The sequence below is a fragment of the Pongo pygmaeus genome, chromosome 10, assembly GCF_028885625.2.
Source record: "Pongo pygmaeus isolate AG05252 chromosome 10, NHGRI_mPonPyg2-v2.0_pri, whole genome shotgun sequence".
Lineage (NCBI taxonomy): Eukaryota > Metazoa > Chordata > Mammalia > Primates > Hominidae > Pongo > Pongo pygmaeus.
Genome location: NC_072383.2, coordinates 92,624,815 through 92,646,442, shown reverse-complemented (window position 1 = coordinate 92,646,442; position 21,628 = coordinate 92,624,815). Strand labels below are relative to the sequence as shown.

Here is a 21,628-nt window from a genome sequence, read left to right as displayed (position 1 = left end):
CTTTTGCTCCATCCTCTACTGAGGATCTATCCCAAAGTCCTCAGACTCAGTCAGTATTTTATTTTTCTAGTCCTTGTTTCCAGTTAGAGCTAATACTTTCATGATAAAGCCTGCAGGCAGACACAAGCCTATTTGCAAATTAGAAAACAGAACCTGCCCAAATGCAAAGAAAAGATTGCCTGAAGAAAAAAAAAATCCCCCAAACCAAAAAGTTAATTTAAAAAGACTTCACTTATGTGAAAAACACTGTATGTAGAAACAATTCAGTCAACGAAACTATTTAAGAAAGCTGTTCTTGTTAGTTTGCTATAAAATCTGCTGTAGAGCTTAATGTATTCGAGATAATACTAGAGTTTGATATTGGTGTTCAACTATATAAGTATGTAACGGCCCCCTCCCTCACCCCCAATAGATTTAAAAAAAAAAAAAAAAGTTCCAAACCTACTCCGGCCCCAAGTCATAAACAGGAAGGTCCCAGACACTTGTTCCTAAGTTCACTGTTTGAAACTTAGAAAGTCTTTCTATACAGTGGGTTTGCTTCCTGGGTTCATAGAAATATGTGTAACCCATAATATCCCTGAATAATTACCCCACCACAGACTGGCATGGAGGGAACATTACTGTGTGCCAGGCACTGCTGGGAGTGTTTGCAGTTAGTTCTCACAACAACCTCACTCTTTACGGATGAAACAGAAGCTCAGAGAAGTATAGTAACATATCAAGGCCACACAGCTGCCAAGTGGCAGAAGTCTGATTTCAGAGCCCACAAACTTGGCCCCCTGGCTTCATGCTTTCCTACAGATCCTAACCACCACTTAATAGAGGACATTCATAGTTCCTCCTGGCTTCCTGGGACCTCAACCAGTGGTTGGAGGGTGGTGCTGGGCCAGGATGAGGACACAGGGATGGGGACCCCAGAAACAGAGAAGACAGAAGGTAAGGCAGAGACTGTAGGATGAAGAGGGTAGCAAGGATTTGGGGGAGAACACAGAAGTGGGGATTCTGAGAGGCCTCTAATTTTCCTCTATCACTAGCTGTGAATACAACACAACCACACAACTAGCAAGAGGTTAAAATTTCAGGCGGCCCTGGACTTAGAAATCCATTCTACTCCCAAAAAATTTTTCTTGCAAACCATCTGTTTCTAATATAAAATGCATTTTTCCCCCATAGAAATAATGTTATAAACAGTGATTAGGTTTCCAGGTTAGCCCACAAAACCTACTTATCCATAATGTAACTTTACTACTATATATTTGCAATAAAGAATAGCAGAAAACAATGAGATTGCAGCCATTTGCATTATATAGCAGTTTTCTTCTTTACTTATTTGTGTTTCTGCTCAGCTGGTAGTCTGGGAACAGTGCCCAGCTGGATCGACTTTTAAATTTATTATTACAGTATTGTATTTATACAGCATTTCTATTTTTTTAATGGGCATGGCTTAAATTATTAATTGTTTTCATGCCAACATAAAGAACAGGGAGGCCCTCTGAAAAGGAGCTAAAGTTTCCAAGCAGGTGAAATACCCATGGGCTGGGCTGGGGGACCTTGACTCTATTAGGCTAGAATCTTGCAGTAAAAATTTACCACTTACTCAACCTTGAAATAGAAACTCTGAACTCAGAAATGTAACTTCTACTTCCTGCCACTCAAATTTCATCAGCATCCTCTAATCTAATTGTTCACCAAGAGCAGACAGTCCCTGAAGGAATCTGATAACTACATATCAGGTACGTGGCTTGAATGTGGGGGTTAGTGTGAACTGTTCCAAAGATTCTACACTGATATAATATCAGAAAACTTTTAACAAGGAAACAATCCAGCTTCTCTCTCTCCCAGGAAACAAGAGACTGCATCCATGCTGGGGGAGGGCTTTGCTATAAGAGCATCCCAAGGTCTTTTGCTAAGTGATTTGAAACAGATGTCTGCATTTTTAGGGAAGGCACAGAGCCCAGTGGAGGGGCCAGGTGGTCTCCAGAATTGGGGGACTTTCTTTACAATTGCCAGTCCACGAGATGAGGAAACCAAAGTCTACTGAATGGAAAAGAATAGGAAGTCTGTGACAAACTAAACTTCAAATGAAAGGCCTCCAGACTCTTTAAGAGGGGAATGCCAAAACGTAAGACCAAAATAACTTGCTGGGAAAGCTGAAAAATTGGATCTTCATCACCGAAGCTGAAAGTCAATCTACATGATAAAATTATGCTAATAACAGAGACAATTTAGAAGATTTTTTTTAAGCAAAAACATCTAACATGCCAGGCAATGTCTTTTCACATGATTTGATTCATTTATTATTCACAACAGACCTCTAAGTAGCTGCAATAATTGTCCCTGCTTCACAGATGTGGGAAACTGAGGCATAGCTGGTTCCATATTGCTTTCCTAAGGTCACAGGGATAGTAAGCAGAGGAGCTGACCTACTAAGTCAGGCAGTGTAGCCTCAAAGCCTGTGGTCTCATCAGCTACCTATATTGCCTCTCAGAATAGCTAATAGTGACTGAGCCCATCTGTCTTAGTCTGTTTTGTGTTGCTATAATAGAATACCACAGACTGGGTAATTTATAAAGACAAGAAATTTATTTTTTACAGTTCTGGAGGCTGGAGAGTCCAAGGTCGAGGGGCCTGCATCTGGCGAGGGCCTTATTGCTGCATCATCCCACGGCGGGAGGTGGAAGAGCAAGAGAGAGCGAGGGCATGCGCATGTGAACAAGAGAAAGAGACTGAATTTACAGCCTGAAGCCCTTCTATGATTGGCATTAATCCATTCACAAAGGCAGAGCCCTCATGACCTAAACACCTCTCATTAGGTCCCACCTTTCAACAGAGTTGCATTGGGGATTAAATTCCCAACACATGCTTTTTAGGTGACATTTTCAAACCATAGCACCTTCCTAGTGCCCACAGGCCAGGCACTGTTTCTGGGGACTTCTGGGAATTAACACAGTAATCCTCACAACCAGCCCATGAAGTAGGTGCTATTGTTACCACCTCCATGTCAGAGGATGAGAAACGGAGGTGCGGAGAAGTTAGTTAGCATGGTGTCTGGCACTGGCATCTATCTCTTGCTACTACACCTAATTGCTCAAAAATTTTAAAGGTTTCCAGGGTAGCGACATCACAAATGCCAGCATAATAGTAAGTAGATTCTTCCAAGACATGGCCATATAGGAAAATACAAGTTTTACTCAATTTCTCAGCATTTTTCAAACTGTGTTCCTGGAGTTGTTTTGGGTGTTAATATTGAAGTAGGGTTCTATTGCCAAGAAGCTTGGGAAACACTAGTTAAATAAAATTAAACAAGTCTCTCTGCTGCAGGACTTCTCAGAGCCTTGAAGATGCCACTGTGCTTTGTAACTTTCAGAGACAAGAATGAATGATGTACCATCTTCCAGCTTTTTTGTTGAAGGATGTTCTGAGGGATGAGAAATTGTAGTCACACACGTTGGGAACCACTACCTGGTCTGGTTTAATGAGCAATAATCCACATGGCGGATCAAATTAGAAAACTTTGTGCCTATTTTGGCTAGTTTGGGTAACTCTTGTACCCAAGTGATCATAGCCTATTAATTCTAAGCATCCTCTACAACCCATGCTTACCCTCCACCTCTCACCTGGGTTCCTGCAGTAGCCAAATGAGGCCTCCCCATTCCCACTTCCTGTTCCTGTCATCAACCTCCACATCAACATCTGGGTTACTCTTACGCACAGAGCTGATGATGTTACTCCCTGCTTAAAAATCTCTCATGACACCCTTTCCCCCATACCAGACTCTCCTGTCTACATGCCTTTCAGCACCTCAGCCTGCAATACATGTTTCCATGCTCATCTCTGACCCTGACACTGTGATCTGGCCCCTGCCTTCCTCTTCAAACTCATCCCCAGGTAAGTTTGGTTAATGAGTCTGTCTCTCTATCTAGACTGCAAGCTCCTAAAAACACCCATCCCTGATATCTATTCTATAGTGCCTCCTGGAGAGCAGGCATTTGATAAACACATACAGGGCAAACAGGCCAGGCCCTCCCGAGCTTGTGCTATCCTCACTGCCCTGAACGCCCCTGGGCCTGCAATACTTGGTGAAATCATGTTCCTTGTTCAAGGGCTATTTCAGTGTCCTCCTCTATGATGTTTGCTCAGACTCCAGGCAAAGCAGTCACTCTCTCCTCTGTGTCTCCATGACATTTACACATGCTCCTACTCTACACAGCATACTGCATTAGTTGCTGATTGCCTGCCTGTCTCTCCAGCTACACTGTAAATCCCCCAAAGGGAAAGGCCCACCTTATTCACCTTTGCACCCTCAGGGCCCAGAATCATACCTGGCATTCATTCTACAAATATTAACTGAGAGCCCATCGGACGCCAAACACTCCACTAGGCACTGTAGACACGTCCACGGATAAACCAGTTAAGTTCCTTCTCTTATTGAGCTTACAGTCCAGAGAGGCATACAGACAAAAACCAAACAAACAGACAATCATTTAAAATAATTTCAAATTGAGGTATGTCTTCTGCAGAAACCAAAGATATAGTAGAAAGGAACCCATTTTAGACAGGCTAGTGAAGAAAGATGGCATTTCAGCTAAGCATTCAAGGATGAGAACCATGTAGTAGGGTCAAGAGTAGTGGGAAGAGGCCGGTGCTACTGGCTCATGCCTGTAATCCCAGCACTTTGGGAGGCCAGATCACTTGAGGCCAGGAGCTCAAGACCATCCTGGCCAACCTGGTGAAACCCTGTCTCTAATAAAAATACAAAAAATTAGCTGGGCGAGGTGGTGCATGCCTGTAATCCCAGCTACTCAGGAAGCTGAGACACGAGAATTGCTTGAACTGGAGGCAGAGCTTGCAGTGAGTCGAGATCATGCCACTGCACTCCAGCCTGGGTGACAGAGCAAGACTCTGTCTCAAAAAAAAAAAAAGGAGTGGGAAGAGCATTCCAGGCAGAAGGAACAGCATGTGCAAAGTATCTGAGTGCACTTAAAGCATGGTCTCTGCAAGGAACTGATGAAATAGACCAGCTTGGCTAGAACTTAGTGAAGGAAGGAGGATAGTGATTGTGCCATTTGCAAGCCGGTGACCTCAAGCAAGACATGTGCCCTCTCTTTCAGGCTCTCCATCTGCAGAAATGCAAATAATAGTTTTCACCTGATGAAGTTGGGAGAAAAATGTACATCTGTTCTAAGAGTTTACAGTTATGCCTCAATAAATATTTGTTATTATTATTATACGGGAAAATGGAACAGAAAATTTAGGGAAAAAATTGGATGACATAAGCCAAAGACAAAAACATAGTGATGAGAAAGGGATTTGGGCAATGAGGTTGACCAGATGCCCTTTGGCATTGCTCACATACCAGCTCAATGCCCAACATGCCTTTTCTATGTAAGGAGGCAGACACAATTTGAGGCTTCTTGGAGGATTCTTAATCACAACTCTCTTTCCTCCTAAATATTAAAGGGTTCTTTGGAGTCCTTTCATACTTTGAGTACCAGCTATTAGAGCATTTTGCACAGTGTATTGAAATTATTCCCACACTCACCTGTGAGCTTCATCAGAGTAGACCCTCATTCATCTTTGTTTCCCCCAGGGCCTAGTACAGGACCTGGCCCATGGCTGGGATTCAACAAAAGGTAGCTGAATTGGATTAAGAAGGAAATTTTAAAATGGCTAAATTCTTGCCTGTATTTCAGTGATACCAGCAGAAGTCATTTCATTGATTTTTGTTCACTAGGTTGGCCTGTTCACTGGCGTGGTGGAAAAACAGCCTTTGTCTTGAAACTTTGAGCTATTTAGCACACAAAAAACACATTTGCAGACTGAAACACTCACACAAAATGGGTTTGTGGCCTTTGCTCCATGTGGTTCTTCTGTGGGCGATGAGTGTACTAAAAGTTGGTGTTTATTTCCAAATGCAAACCATGAACTAAATAATTTAGGGGAGCCATTTAAAAAAACAGCAGCATGGAAATAAAAATGGGAAAATGACACCTCTTGAGTCAGAAAGGTCTGGGTTCAAAGCTGCTCTCCCATATACTCCCTGTGTAACTGGGGGCCACATTCCTTAGCCTCTGTGGGCCTCAGTTTCTCCACCACTAAACAGGTGGCAATGATATTAAAACCCGATCCTCCTGAAAGCAATATCAAATCCCACATTTGGCCTATCAGAAACAGTGCACCCTCCATATAGCAGAATAAAAGCAACAAAATGGTTAAAAAGCAAAAAACAAAAGACTGGCAGGAAGGCTTCGAATGAAGACCTGAACATTGTGTTTGGTTATGGAGGAGATGCTGGGAACAGGACAAATACTAGGTCACAGAGACAGATGAAAACATTTGAGGAATATTTAAAGGCCAATCAATACATTCTTATGAAAGTGCATGCTGCCTGAGATAAGGTCATTTCAAAAAAAATCTATTCCATTACAACATATATTTACTAAAAGGGATGTTCTTAATGGTGCTTGTTGGAAGTCAGAGAGCATCCATTAGAGATGGTGCAGGTAAGTAGTATGGAGGCTGAGGTCCGAGAATGTCAGTTACCAGCTCTGCTAAACAAAAAACAAACCCGGCTGGGCATGGTGGCTCACGCCTGTAGTCCCAGCAATTTGGGAGGCCAAGGTGGGGGGATCACGAGGTCAAGAGATCAAGACCATCCTGGCCAACATGGTGAAACCCCGTCTCTACTAAAAATACAAAAATTAGGCGAGCATGGTGGCACGTGCCTGTAGTCCCAGCTTCTCAGGAGGCTGAGGCAGGAGAATCACTTGAACCTGGGAGGCAAAGGTTGCAGTGAGCCAAGATTGTGCCATTGCACTCCAGCCTGACAACAGAGTGAGACTCCATCTAAAAACAAAAAAACAAAAAACAAAAAACAAACCTGGCTTCTGAGCATGGCGAGCACTTTCCTGGTGCCAACTGTCTGGGACACCAAGGGTGGAGAGGTGCCCCTTAGCACTGCTATCCCCTCTTTGCCTTCTGCTTTGAAATACATAGAACTCATAGCTCCTCTCATAGCTGAAAAAGGAGGTGGAGAACCCACAGGACATAGGTTGACTCCCAGACCCCTTCCGGTGTTGGAAAGCCCCCCAAATCCCTTCCAGCATTCGCAGTAACCCAGATGCATGGATTCAGCCCACACCACGGTAATTCAGTAATTCCCCAAGGCCCAAAGAACATATTCCTCTTTGCTCCCCACCGCTTCCACCCCACAGACAGTTGTCCTACTTGCTTCTACACAATTAATCGGCACAATGGGGTCCTCACACGAGAAGGAGAGGCCGTTCCCAATTCCATTATTATCATTATTGCTGTCATTAGAGCCGCACTGGACCATAAAGAAGTGTCACTGCACAGACGTCAAGCTTGAGATCTGCACAAGGACACATCCCGGATTGGAAGGAAAGGAGGAAGGCTCTTCTGTCTCAAATTGTCAGCCATTCCGCTCAATAGTGCAATAGCCTAAGAAGGCAGATAGCCCCAAAACTGAGTGTGTCCCTTCGGGTCTTGGCTCAGATGCCCCTTCTCACTGAGGCCTTCCAGGGCCCCCTGTTTAAATTTAGCGCCCCCTGCCTCCAACTAGCGCTCCCCATCTCCTTTTTCTGCTTTATTTTTCTTCACAGCCCTGTTTACTCTGTGACATGTTCTCTCTTTCCTCATTTATTTTTACACCGTCCATCTTCCCTCATGTTGTGCGTTAAAGAGTGTTCCCCCAAATTCGTCTCCATCAGAACCTCAGAATGTGACCTTATGTAGAAATAGGGTCTTTGTAGATGTAATGAGTTAAGGATGTCGAGATGAAATCATCCTGGATTTAGAGTGTCCCAGTGAATGGGAATTTTCTAGGAGAAAGAAGAGGGAGACTTGGACACACAGAAGAAGGCCATGTGAAGACCGAGGCAGAGATGGTTATCCTACCCCAAGCCAAGAAACACCAGGAGCCACCCGGAGCTGGGAGAGGTGAGGAAGGATTTGTCCGTATAGCCTCCAGAGGGAGCCCGGCTCTGCTGACACCTTGATTTCAGACTTCTGGCCTCCAGAACTGGGAGAGGATAAATTTGTGTTGGTAGTCATTTGGCATGGCAGCCTTGGGAAACTAAAACACCTCACTAGAGGGAACTCCATGACGGCAGGGATTTTTTTTTTTTAATTTTTATTTTCATTTTAAGTTCCAGGGTACATGTGCAGGATGTGTAGGTTTGTTACATAGGCAAATGTGTGCCAGGGTGGTTTGCTGCAACTATCAACTCATCAACTAGGTATTAAGTCCAGCTTGCATTAGCTATTTATCCTAATGCTTTCCCTCCCCCGACCCTACCCCCTAACAGGGGCCTATGTGTGTTGTCTCCTCCCTGTGTCCATGTGTTCTCATTGTTCACCTCCCACCTATAAGTGAGAACATGCGGTATTTGGTTTTCTGTTCCTGCGTTAGTTTGCTGAGGATAATGGCTTCCAGCTCCATCTACATCCCCAAAAGGACATGATCTCATTCCTTTTCATGGCTGCTCATTCCCTTTCATTCCATGGCACATATGTATCACATTTTCTTTATCCAGTCTATCATTGATGGGCATTTGGGTTGATTCCATGTCTTTGCTATTGTGAATAGTGCTGCAATGAACATATGTGTGGAGGGATTTTGACCTGTGTTACTCACTGCTAGTGCTTAGAATCCCAGTGCTTAGGACAGTGACTAACACATATCAGGTACTCAGTAAATACCTGTTAAATGAATGCATGGTTGCCTAAGCTTTCAAGATGGAGGGTTTTCTCCAGCTCAGGTGGGACCTGAGTGCCGGGTCTTTCTTATACATAGCAGTTATCACAAATGCTCCATTAGGGCCATTTGCTCCAGGCTCTCCCCTCTCCACCCACTGCCATGAGGGATAATGTCCCTTGCCTGTTTCTCTTTGTTTTGCTCTAATGGCTTAGGAGCTAGAGCTAAGCCTAGAGTTGAATCCTGCTTCCACTACTTGTACAACCAGTGGTAGGCAGAATAATGGCCCCCAAAGATGTCCACGTCCTAATCCCTGGAAAGTGTGACTGTGTCACCTTACATGGTGTCTCAGTCCGTTTTGTGTTGCTATTACAGAATACTACTAACCGGGAAATTTATAAAGAAAAGAAATTTATTTTTTACAGTTCTAGAGGCTGGGCAGTCCAGGGTCAAGGGGTCTGCATCTGGTGAGGGCCTTCTTGCTGCATCATTCCATGGTGGAAGGGCAAGAAAGCACGAGAGAGAGAGAGAGAGAGAGAGAGAGAGAAGAGGGCCTAATGTATCGTTTTATCAGGAACCCAATCCTGTGATAAGTAACCCACTCCTGCAATAACTAACCCACTCCTGTGATAATGTCATTTAATCCATTCATGAGGACAGAGTCCTCATGACCTAATCACGTCCGAAAGGTTCCACCTCTCAAAACTGTTGTACTGGGGATTAAGTGTCCAATACATGAACTTTGGGGGATACATTCAAACCATAGCACATGGCAAAGGGGACTCTGCAGATGTGAGTAAGTTGAGGATCTTAAAATGGGCAGATTATTTTGGATTATCTGGGTGGGCCCAATGTAATCTGATGATGCCACACTGTTGGTTTTGAAGATACAGGAAGGGACCATGAGCCAAGGAACGCTGGCTGCTTCCAAAAGCTGGAAAAGGCAAAGAAGGGCCTCCAGAAGGAGCACAGCCCTGTCAATGCTTTGGTTTCAGCCCAGTGAAACCCATTGCAGGCTTGTGACCTCCAGAACTGTAAGATCACAAGTGCATGTTGTTTTAAACTGCCAAGTTTGTGGGAATTTGTTTCTGTAGCTGTGGGAAACTATACACAAGCTAAGGCTGTTCTCTACAAAGTGGGGATTGTAATAGTGCTTACTTCATGGGGTACCAGGAGGACTAAATGGAACATGGCACAGAACGTGCAAGGTAGTGTCTAATGTATGATAAGCATACTCTTCTCCACCCATGCACACTGTCTCCTGGCCAGGCCTGGACTCGAGGCAGGCTCCCTGTGGAAGGGGCACTGCAGCCGCCTTCTGAATGAGAAGCAGTCACATCCATCTGGACTTTTCTACTGCAAAGCCTTCTGTGACCCTGTGTTAGTCCATTTTTTGCACAGCTATGAAGAAATACCTGAGACTGGATAATTTATAAAGAAAAGGGGTTTAATTGGCTCATGATTTTACAGGCTGTACAGGAAGCATGGGTAGTGTCTGCTCCTGGTAAGGGGCTCAGGAAGCTTCCAATCATGCTGGAAGCGAAGGGAGAACAGGTGTGTCACATGGCTAGGGTGGGAGCAAGAATGTGAGGGGGCAGGTGCCACACTCTCTTAAACAACCAGATCTCCTGTGAACTCAGAGTGAGAACTCACTCACTATTACCGAGGACAGCACCAAGCCATTCATGAGGGATCCATTCCCATGACCTGACCCCTCCCAGCAGGCCCACCTCCAGTACTGGAGGTCAAATTTCAACATGAGATTTGGAGGAGACAAAACATCTAAGCCCTATCAGGCCCTCTCTGCTGTATGTAGCTCACCTCTCATGATGATAGAACAGACTAACTCAGGCTACTGAAGAATATGGCCATAAATTACTGTGCACCATGGATTATACTGGTCAAGTTTCAGGGCAATCACAGTCCTGGTGGGAAAGGTCCCTGCAGGTTAATGATAGGCCTGGGGGGGCTTGAGGAAGGAGTGTCACTTGGAGAAGAACCCTCAAGACAGGAGAACAAGATAAAAAAAGGAGCTGGGATGTGTCCACAAGCAACTCATGTAATTCTTTTCATTTGTTACTCTGGGGTGTTGGGGACAAATATGTTTAGCATTCAGATGGCAGTTTTCTCTCGTGTGTTAAAAATACCCTTCTGTTACTCCCAACCCTTCAGAAAGTCTGATAGGAAGACTGACCACAGGGCCCTGCTGTTAGGCCGAGCGAGAAATGATCTCTTTCACGATCTCATGAGTGGAACAGCCTAACAGCAGCTGAAGACCTAAAAACAGCCACCAGGGGCTGCTTGAAGGTCTTCCAACTGTCAACATGGAAGAAACATGTAGAAAAATATGGAGTGAATGTGAAATTTGTACAGATAATTGAAGGACGCATACAGATACCTTATAAGCAGCATGCCTGGGGGCCTTGCCTCCACTTGTGTGTACCCTGTGCGGGGTGGAGCACGAAGGGTTGGGAGGGTGAATGCAAGTGTGCTCTTTCCTGTAGGGCCCATTTTCTGAAGAGGACTCAGCCCTGATTCCATCGTGGCACTAAAATCAGAGCAAGTGGGGCCTCATGGATGCAATGGGAGATGTACTACCTCTCCCAATGGGGAGGTACATGAATTCAGAGAATAGCCACCAAGTAACTGACTCAGGAAGAGATGTGACATAAACTCTCTCTTTACAAAACACACCAGAGGAAAGCGACCCAGGAAAGGTGGGGTGGGAGGCCGGGAGAGCCTTGGATTAACGTGGTTCATCTTCCACATTGCCAGCGGGATAATCTTTTTAAACCATAAATATGGCGCTGGAAGGCCTCTGCTTAAAACCCTGTCATGAGTTCCCAGCACCCGCTAGTAAAGTCCACCCTGAGAGCCCACCCAGCACCTCCACCCACTTCCTTCCTTCTAGAGCCAGTGTATAGAACTCCATCTGCCAGTCTCTCCACAGACCTCTCACTGCGCTGGTTCTTCTGCCCGAAATGCCTCCTGACCACTCTTCCCCTGGTGAAGGTCTACCCAGGCTTCAAGGCCAATTTTAAGGCCACCTCCTCGTTGAAGCCTTTCCCAACCTCAGGGACAAGTAATGACTGTCATTTGGGCTTCCACCAAATGACAGTTGACACAACTTCATTGCCTACCAGGAGCCAGGCACTGGGCCTACGATGATGTACGTTATGGGATTTAATTCTCTCAGTAAACCTCTGAGGCAGGTACTATTATTATTATTATTATTATTATTATTATTATTATTGAGACAAGGTCTCGTTCTGTCACCAAGGCTGGAGTGCAGTGGTACAATCACGGCTCACTGAAGCCTCAACCTCCTACGTTCAAATGATCCTCCCACCTCAGCCTCCCGAGCAGCTGGGACCACAGGCATGCGCCACCACATCCAGCTAATTTTTGTATTTTTTGTAGAGACAGGGTTTCACCATGCTGCCCAGGCTGGTCTTGAACTCCTGGGCTCAAGCGATCCACCTACCTCGGCCTCCCAAAGTGCCTGTAATCCCAGGATTATGTGCCTGTAATCTCAGCACTTTTTGCAATACCTGGCCAATTATAAATGCCACTTTATAGAAGAGGAGAAGTGACAGAGGTAAGAAACTGGCAGGTCACACAAAGCCCAGATTCTATCCAAAGCAAAAGGCATTTGGGACCTGATATGGTTTGGATCTGTGTCTCCACCCAAATCTCATGTTCAATTGTAATCCTCAATGTTGGAGGTGGGGCCTGGTGAAAGGTGATTGGATCATGGGGGTGGGTCCTTCATGAATGGTTTAGCATCATCTCCTCAGTGCTGTTTTCGTGATGGTGAGTGAGTTCTCTTGAGATCTGGTTGTTTAAAAGTGTGTGGCACCTCCCCAACGCCCCTTTCCGCCTGTTCCAGCCATGTAAGATGTGCCCTGCTTTCCCTTCACCTTCTGCCATGATTGTAAGTTTCCTGAGGCCTCCCCAGAAGCTGAGCAGATGCCAGCATCGTGCTTCCTGTACAGCCAGCAGAACCATGAGCCAACTAACCTCTTTTCTTTATAAATTACCCAGTCTCAGGTATTTCATTATAGCAGTGCAAAAACAGACAAACAAAGGACCTTTCCTCTGTCCTCATAGGCTGTCCTGCCCATGTTGCCAGTGTGGAAGTCCACCCCCTGCGTTTCCCATGCAGCCCAAACAGGCCACTCCTTCTACACTCCCTACTCAGTAACTGACACCTCCGTGCATCTGGTCACCCCAACCAGATGCCTGCACTCCTTCCTCTGTAATCTCAACACCAGCTTCAGTGCAATAACTCACCCCACTGCACACTCTGAGACTCAGCGCTGGTGTCTCTCAGAAGCCCTCCCACATTTGACTCAGGTGCCCATCTTTTGGGGTCTAACCTGGTGCCTAGCCCAGTGCCTGGGACACAGGAAGAATCAAGTGTACACGTGGGTATCACTTGTTTGTTTTCTTCATGAAGACTGAGATCAAAGGAGAAAGGATACATCTTCCAGAAAAACAGTGGCCACCTTGAGATTTTATTTTTCATTTTATGGCCCTATTTTTAGTGTGTCAGACTCAAAGGGGAATCTAATTAATCACTAAGCCCTGTCAATTCTATCTTCCAAATAGCTCTCTAATCCACCCACTTCCTTCCCTCACCACTACTATCACTCTAATTCAGTCCCTGGTCTCTTACTGGTTTACAGCCACCTGCTAATTGATCTGCCAGCTCTTCTCAGTCCCCTCCAGTCGTCCACCTTGCCCCCCAGAGTTCTCGTTCTAAAACACTCACCTGATCTGGTCGCACTTTTAATTAAAGCCCTGCAATGGCTCCCCAAGGTCCTTCCAACAAAATTCAAATTCTTTAATGTGACTTGCAGGGCCCTCCCTTCATCTGCCTCTGCCTATCTTGCCACCCTCATCTCCCAACACCCCCCAGCTCTCCTGTATGCTCGTCCACACTGAGCTTCAGGCCAAGCTCTCCTGGCCTTTGTACAGCCTGATCCCTACACCAGTTTCCCGTGCCTCATCTTTACCTAGCTGATATCCCCCTACCCTTCAGGTCCAGATTAGATATCCCTTCCTCCAGGAAGCCTTCCTTGACCTGTTAAGTTTGGGTTAGATATTTCTTATGTGCCCCCATGAAACCCTATACTTCCCCCATGCTAGCCCTTATGACACTCTATTCATTCATCTCCTTTACTTATTGATAAGAGTGGATTATTGTTCCCAATTCTTCAATCCATCCTGTACGAGAATGACACACCCACACTACATTTTTGCCAGGTCACTTTGCAGAATCTTCCACAAGAGTAGGTGGAAGATATTTCCCTACTCCATGGATATTGGGCTTGGCCATGCAGCTTGCTTTATCAATGGAATATTGGTCAGCATGATGTCAGCCAGAGCTTAGAACATGTTGTCTAGTTTAGCTTGGTCTCTCATGGTATTTCTATTTGCCTTAAGAAGAGCATGTACAGAATGAGAAACATGGGAAACAGACCTGAAATCAACCTTCAGCTTGACATTGACCCCACCCTTCTTCCCATAGCTGACAGGCTGACCCATGAGCAAGAAAAACAAATGTAAATAAATGTTTGCTCTTTTAGACCACTAAGGATTTGGGGGTTGTTTGTTATACAGCATTACTAGATCAGAAACCTAACTGATACACATTATATCCCTCATTAGATTGCAAGCTCTATAGAGACAAGAAAGAACTGTACCCTGAGCACTGAGCATAGGACTTAGCACATTGTTGTGCTTAAAAAATATTTGTGATTGGATGTAGGATTGAATGAATGAATGTTGGCCATTGATAAGTCTGCCTTCCCATCTAGCATGTGAGTTCCTTAAAGCCAAGAATGGCATCTGATTTCTCTCAATACTACCTAGCTATCTCATGCTGCAGATTAGGCTCTCATTAGGTATTCAATAAATATTTGTTGAAATTAAATAATTTTGGATTTTATGGGCTGGCTTGGGAATCAAACCTTAATTTATGACATTGTTTCTATGGGAAAATGCATTCTGCATGCCAAACAAACTTGCAAATGAACTTTTGGAACCTCACCCGTTCATTGGTTCGGGATTGCCAGTTTTGTGGAAATCCATAACTGAACACATGTGCTATGCTTTGCAATATGGGAGAAACTGAGAAACTGCTTCCAAACCCAAGATATTCAGCCTGCAAAAATTCACTTTCCACCCACACAGACAAATTCAGCACAGGTTGGATCTGAGGTTCCAACAATAAAATACTAGACTTTTTAGAGCTCATTGTTTATCTAATTGCTTTTTATCTACTTATACTAGATGCCTATTCCCTTTTTTTTTTTTTTTTTTTTTGAGATGGAGTTTCACTCTGTCACCCAGGCTGGATTTTGGCTCACTGCAACCTCCATCTCCTGGGTTCAAGTGATTCTCCTGCCTCAGCCTCCCGTGTTGCTGGGATTACAGGCATGCACCACCACACCTGGCTAATTTTTGTATTTTTAGTAGAGACAGGGTTTCACCATGTTTGCCAGGCTGGTGTTGAACTCCTGATCTCAGGTGATCCACCTGTCTCAGCCTCCCAAAGTGCTGGGATTACAGGCGTGAGCCACCATGCCCAGTCTGGATGCCTATTCTTAACATCTGATCAAAAGGAAGTGCAGATAGTTTTCTTGCCTCTCCCCACCATTCCACTTTCTAGACATGTATGCAAGAAAACTCAACCTTCTCAACAGAGAAAATAAATTATTTTTCTAAATAAATCCATGACATTTAAAATAAACAGAGTGGGATGCTCTACCGTTATAAGAAAACATCCCCCTTTAGAATTCCTAATTTTGAATGGTACTGGGAGCTTCACATGAGTCACAGATATGAGATTTAGTTTCATTTCATTGTAGGCCAGAACCCAGGCTGTCTGAAACCAAGTGATCTGATGTGGCTGTGATGGGCCATTGCTCCATGACTTCAGAATGTCTTATAAGACTTAAGGCACAAGTCTTAACCTGCTATTGGTAGAGTCGACCAATCACTCAGCCTATCTCATTCATTTAACTTATGTTTTTCTGAGCACATTTCAATAAAGAGAGGTAGAGAAGTAAGGTCATTCCTAATAGTGATGGGCCATGAAGAAAATAAAACAGTAATGTCACTGTGAGTAAGGGGAGGCTACTGAAGACTGGGTAGGCAGGTGCAGAGAGATGTGTGCTCTAGGACCAGACAGTCAAGAAAGAGTCTGCCATAGAAAGATGTGGGGAAGAATGCACTAGACTGAGGAAACAGCACATGCAAAGGCCCTGGGGCAGGAACATGCTTAGCATAGTCTTAAATCAGGATGTCTGGGGTTAAGTAAACAAAGGAGAGAATGGCATGACAGGTCAGAGAAGTGGTGAAAGGCCAGATCACGGAAAGCCTGGTATGCAGGCCCTGGCAGCAAGGGAGTCAGACTGAGTTCTAAGATGGAAAGCCAGCGGAGGGTATTAAGCTGGGGAGTGACATAATCTGATTTGTATTTTAAATGAATCACTCTTCTTGGAGCACATTGGGATAGGGGTGAGGAAGCAAGAGCAGAAGCAGGCTTTTGGCCAGGCGTGGTGGCCCACGTCTCTAATTCTAACACTTTGGGAGGCCCAGGAAGGAGGATTGCTTGAGCCCAGGAGTTCAAGACCAGCCTGGGCAACCTGGTGAAACCCTGTCTCTACAAAATACAAAAAAAAACTGGGCATGGTGGTGCACACCTGTGGTCCCAACTACTTGGGAGACTGCAGTGGAAGGATCACCTGAGCCTGGGGAGGTCTAGGCTTTAGTGAGCTGATTGTACCACTGCACTCCAGCCTGGGTGACAGGATGAGACCCTGTCTCAAAACAAACAAAAGACTATAACTTACAGCCAGTTATCAACAGAAGCCCCCATGTCTTCAACCTCTTCTCTGATTGTTCCTTTTCCCTTCTCAATATTACTGAAACCAGCTCTCCCTCGAGGCCACAGCTTCCCCAGGCCCCTCTCAAGGCCTGGCTGCTTCCTCTCCCTCATCTAGCTGTCCTACTTGTGTCTTGCAGCCTCTTCTGGAAGATCCTTCTTCTCTCTTTCCAACATTTCCTCCCCAGCTTCGAAGCCCATGCTGTCAGCTCAAACCACCCCAGGTCCCTCCTCACTGTGATCATTACAGACCACCCCAGCCCTGGTCACTTCCCTTCATTCCTTGAATATGTAGCTCCTCACTCTCTTGGTGACTGCGATTTCCACACAGATGATGGAGCCATTTAGTACTCTGGTAACCACCTCAGTTCCTTGACCCCTCTCTGCCAATGATCTTGACAATTACATGGCAGACCCTGTCACTGCCAATAACTCCACCCCTCCATGACCTCAATATCAAGCCCCCACAGTCCAATAATTCCCCTTTCCAATTCTCTAGTTCCAACAATTTTTTTTTTTTTTTTTTTTTGAGACAGGATCTCACTTTGTCATCCAAGCTGGAAAGCAGAGGTGTGATCTCAGCTCACTGCAACTTCTGCCTCTGGGACTCAAGCAAGCCTCCCACCTTAACCTCCCGAGTAGCTGGGACCACAAGCACATACCACCACATTCAGCTAATGTTTGTATTTTTTGTAGAGATGGGGTCTTTGCCATGTTGCCCAGGCTGGTCTCAAACTCTTGGGCTCAAGTGATCCACCCGCTTTGGCCTCCCAAAAAGCTGGGAATATAGGCGTGAGACACCGCGCCTGCCCCTAACAATCTTTAAACTCAACCTCAACTTCCAACACAGACCCTGCCACCTTTTCACATCCCTACCCCCGTCAGGTCCTTACTTCCCTCCTTAGAGCCCAAGTGCCATCATTATATGAATCAACATCCATATCAATATCATCACCCATTCCTTACATGCTCCCTCAGCTCCCTGGCCACTCTCTCCTTTCTTGATGTATTTTCTGGCAAAGCCCCCAAACTGGCTAAAGCTAACTTTTCTGAGTCTACAGCTATACCACCAAAGCTGAACGCAGCTTGAGAAAGACAAAACCATGCTTACGGCTCTCACTTCAAACACAAGACCAGCAACCTCAAGCGGGCCCTAATGCTGCCTGGCAACCGCTTGATATTTCCCTACTCTATTCTCTCTCCCAGTCTTCCAGTTCACTCCTTCTCTCTCTTTTTTCCTCAAACCTCCTGCCTCACCTCATTGCTTCCTCATGCTTCCTCCCTCACCTCATTCTCAATGGCCTTACGCCACTGAAAATAATGTGAGCAATAGGAGAAGACACCACACAGGCCCCTGCCGCCTCCCCATGCTCGGGCCCAGAGTCCCTACCTTCCCTCCTATCACTGAGGGTGAGGGGCTAGTGCTCCTGTCTGAGGCTGGCCTCCCTACTGGCACAACAAATCATATTTTCTTCCACCTGCTGAAAGACAACACTCCACAACCCTTCTCTCTCCTGTATCATCCGTTTCTCCTTCTCTTCTGGAATTTTCCCAACAGTGCAGACATGCACTGTTATTTCATGCATCTTAAAAAGACAAAACTGGCTGGGTGTGGTGGCTCACGGCTGTAATTCCAGCAATTTGGGAGGCTGAGGCAGGCGGATCACCTGAGGTCAGGAGTTCGAGACCACCCTGGCCAACATGGTGAAACCCCATCTCTACTAAAAATACAAAAATTAGTCGGGCATGGTGGCACGTACCAGTAATCCCAGCTACTCGGGAGGCTGAGGCAGGAGAATAGGCTTGAACCTCGGAGGTGGAGATTGCAGTGAGCCAAGATCATGCCACTGCACTCCAGCCTGGGAGACAAAGCCAGAGTCCAACTCAAAAAAAAAAAAGACAAAAAGACAAAATTCTTTGGACTCTACTTTCGCTTTCAGTGTCTGCTTCATTTTTTCAGCTGCCTTTCTCAGTAAAGCTTCTCTAAGCTGTCCCTGCTTAAGGTCTTATTTTCCCATTGTCTCTTGTGGATTTAGCGCCACTCCTAACAATGGCATTCCCAGCAGTCACCCACTGTCACAGGCTAAGTGCAATGGATCCATTCTTTTCTTCTCCTGCTTGACCTCTCAGCTGAATCTGACCCAGTGGATCACTTCCTCCTCCTTTCTTTCCTTGGCTTCCAGGAGACCACCTTCTCTAGTTTTTCCTCTTTCCCTTCTGACTGCTCCCTCCTTATTTCTTGTTCTGTTTCCCCTCCTTCTCCCCAACCCCTAAACACCACAGCCCCTCAATGCTCAGTTCTCAAACTTCTCTCCTCAATCAACACTCACTCCTTCATCTGGTCTTAAGGCTTCTCTAAGTACCATCTAAAATACTACCAACTTCCAAATTCATATCACCAGCTTGGACATCTCCCACAAGCTCCAGAGCTGAGCTTGTTGATGCGTTAGCCGCTAGCTCCATGTGGCTATTTAATCACCACCATCGTCGCCACCATTATCGAATTGACTCCTGTATACAGCTCTACAAATACAGACAGGATGCTACATAAATGAATGGATCTAAAAGATTATGGCAAGACTGCTCAGTGAGTGTGCAACAAATAAATCCCGTTCATGATCAGTGAATTATTCATGAGCATTTTTCTGGCCCTTGCTTCGTTTGTCTGCCAGTGACTCTGACGGAAACAGCCCGGTAAGGAAGCGTAGCAAATGGCAGGGGCAATTATTCCTCTCGCTGCAGCTCGGATTGCGCCTTCCCCCGTGAACTCTTAATTAATTCCATCCCCATATTTTTGATTTGTTTCCTAAACCTCTTCCTTGTATTGCATTTCCCCCTCTCCCTTCATTTCTCTTGGCTGCCTCCCACTTCAGTCACCAATTCTTTTCCTCCTCCTCTTTTCTATCCCCAAACTGTCCCCTGGTTCAGCCTTCAGCATCTCTCCACCTGCTCTGCTCTTTCTTATCCTTTTCACCTTTAAAAACTGAAAGCACCAAACTGACAGACACTGTTACGGGTTTTTTTGGTTTTTTTTTTCTCTCTCTCTCTCTCTCTCTCTCTCTTTCCTGCCTGAGCTGCAGCGAAGGCTCTCTCCTCCTTTGCTTCTCCGGCAAGAGCCCCAGTACTGGGTTGCCATGGCGACGGCGAATCCAACCAGGCCGGGCCCAGCGACGCTAGGAAACTGCCATGGCGGGGAAGCCGCTCCGAGTCGCCCCTGAGCCTAGATGGGTCGTGAGCATCGTCATTCCAGACCAGGCTGGGCAGATTCTGCCCGGGGACTGAGATTGTACATCAGGCCCACAGCTGCGCGGCGCATTAGGAGACGGCGCCATCAATAACGAGGCTTCTGCAGAGCGAACAGAATACATGACATACATGATGGGGATTCAACTGAAAAATTTTCAGACATCTCTATTCTTTTATCTTCTCGGAGGGTGGGCCCTTTTGCCTCTCTCTTGAGTCTTGGCGAACTCTGGAGAAAGTAAAAGCCAAACCTGCCTGCTCTCGCCCGTTCTCCTGAAGGCTACACACCTGCCCCTCCCGCCCCTAGACTGGGGAGTCCCCGGGTCCAGTGACTGCATAGCACGGACGCTGCTGGAAACATCTTCGAGAATTCATTAGGACTGCACAACGAGATTTTAGTCGAGGAAGAGATCAGTTCCCTCAGGTCACTGGAATGGATCGTTAAAGTAGGGCAACAAGTGTTCTGCCTCATGACACTCTTTCGAAAATGCGAGTTGGTGAGAAAGAATTCAGGAGATACCTTTGTAGCGAATGGCACCAACCGCAGTGAGGGTCTGTGGCTGTTAAACACTCCGAACAGGATTTATGTTTATTGCAGTTTGCAACACGAATTCTCCTCACCTAAAAGGAAAGAGGACAATGGTTCAGATGGAATTATAAGCAACAGCAGGAAAACTACAACACCTTCTCTAATGAAGGGCCAAAAAGAGCCTGTTTATCAACTTGAACTCAGAACACCTCTATATTGGCACTGGGCAGTGGGTCTCAAGTTCCAGGACATGAAGTCGTTGCATCAGAATCACCTGGGGAGCTTTTGACAGTGCGTATTCCCAGGCCTCTGCCGCAGAGACTCTCGCTAAGTCTGGGGGCGGAGCCTAGGAATGTGTATTTTTTCATTTAAAAGATTTTTTTCTTAAAGACACAGGGTCTCACTGTGTTGCCCAGGCTGGTTTTGAACTTCTGGGCTCAAAGCACTCCTCCCAAAAGTGCTGAGGTTGCAGGCGTGCACCACTGTGTCTGGCCAGGAATCTGTATTTTAAGAGCTCTCTCAGGTGAGTCTGACGCGCAGTTGGGTTTCCGATCTGCTAACGATTTCCATACAGATTATGGAATCAGGTTGCCTGGTTTTCATACAGAGACAGTCCATCTGTGGCCAATGGCATTTTGGAAATGAGTATTAGGGAATAGCAAAGGCTCTGCCCCAGGAGTGTCAGCAGGAGGTTGGCACTCAATGTGGAAATGAGGAGGACCAGGGACCAGGCCCTCCCACACCCCTGCCAGGGGCAGCGCCGTCACCTCAGCTCCTGGCTTGTTTTGCTCACACCCCTCCAATGGAGTTGAAAATAAAAGAAACGGGGAGTAGTCAAATCATTTCCCCGTCCCTAGAGCTGCCTCTTGCCATTGTCAGGAAACAGCAGCCCGCAAAGAGGGCACCCCAGCTGGGCAGACCCAGACATCTAGGCAGCCAGTCAGAGCCTCCAAGTAGGGCGGTGAGAGGCAGGGAGTAACTGAGCATCACACAGAGCACTTTCTGCAGGCAAAACCACACAGCAGGTAGTAACGGAACTTGTAGAACTCATTATGCCAGGAAATTGTACATGCTAGATAGTATAAATAACTTCTTTAGCAGGTTAGAGAAATAAAGAGTTCTAGAAGGGAGCTCTCTATTTTTCTCTATTTTGTGAGGAAAACAGGGACTATCCTGAGGTGGATCCTTCAGTTCCAAGTTGACTTCATGAAGGATAACCACGCCCTTCCATTTCATAGTCCCCAAC

The 21,628-nt window shown here is 45.9% G+C and overlaps 1 protein-coding gene across 3 annotated transcripts in view; it reads right to left on the bottom strand.

Moving 5' to 3' along the window:
* Positions 1–21,628, bottom strand: part of PLXNC1 (plexin C1) — a 158,867-nt gene that overhangs the window by 101,213 nt on the left and 36,026 nt on the right. For all 3 annotated transcript variants that reach the window (XM_054442098.2, XM_054442100.2, XM_054442099.2), the window contains exon 4: positions 20,374–20,474. In XM_054442098.2, coding sequence (XP_054298073.1) covers positions 20,374–20,474 — 101 coding nt within the window. The remainder of the gene's footprint in view (positions 1–20,373; positions 20,475–21,628) is intronic.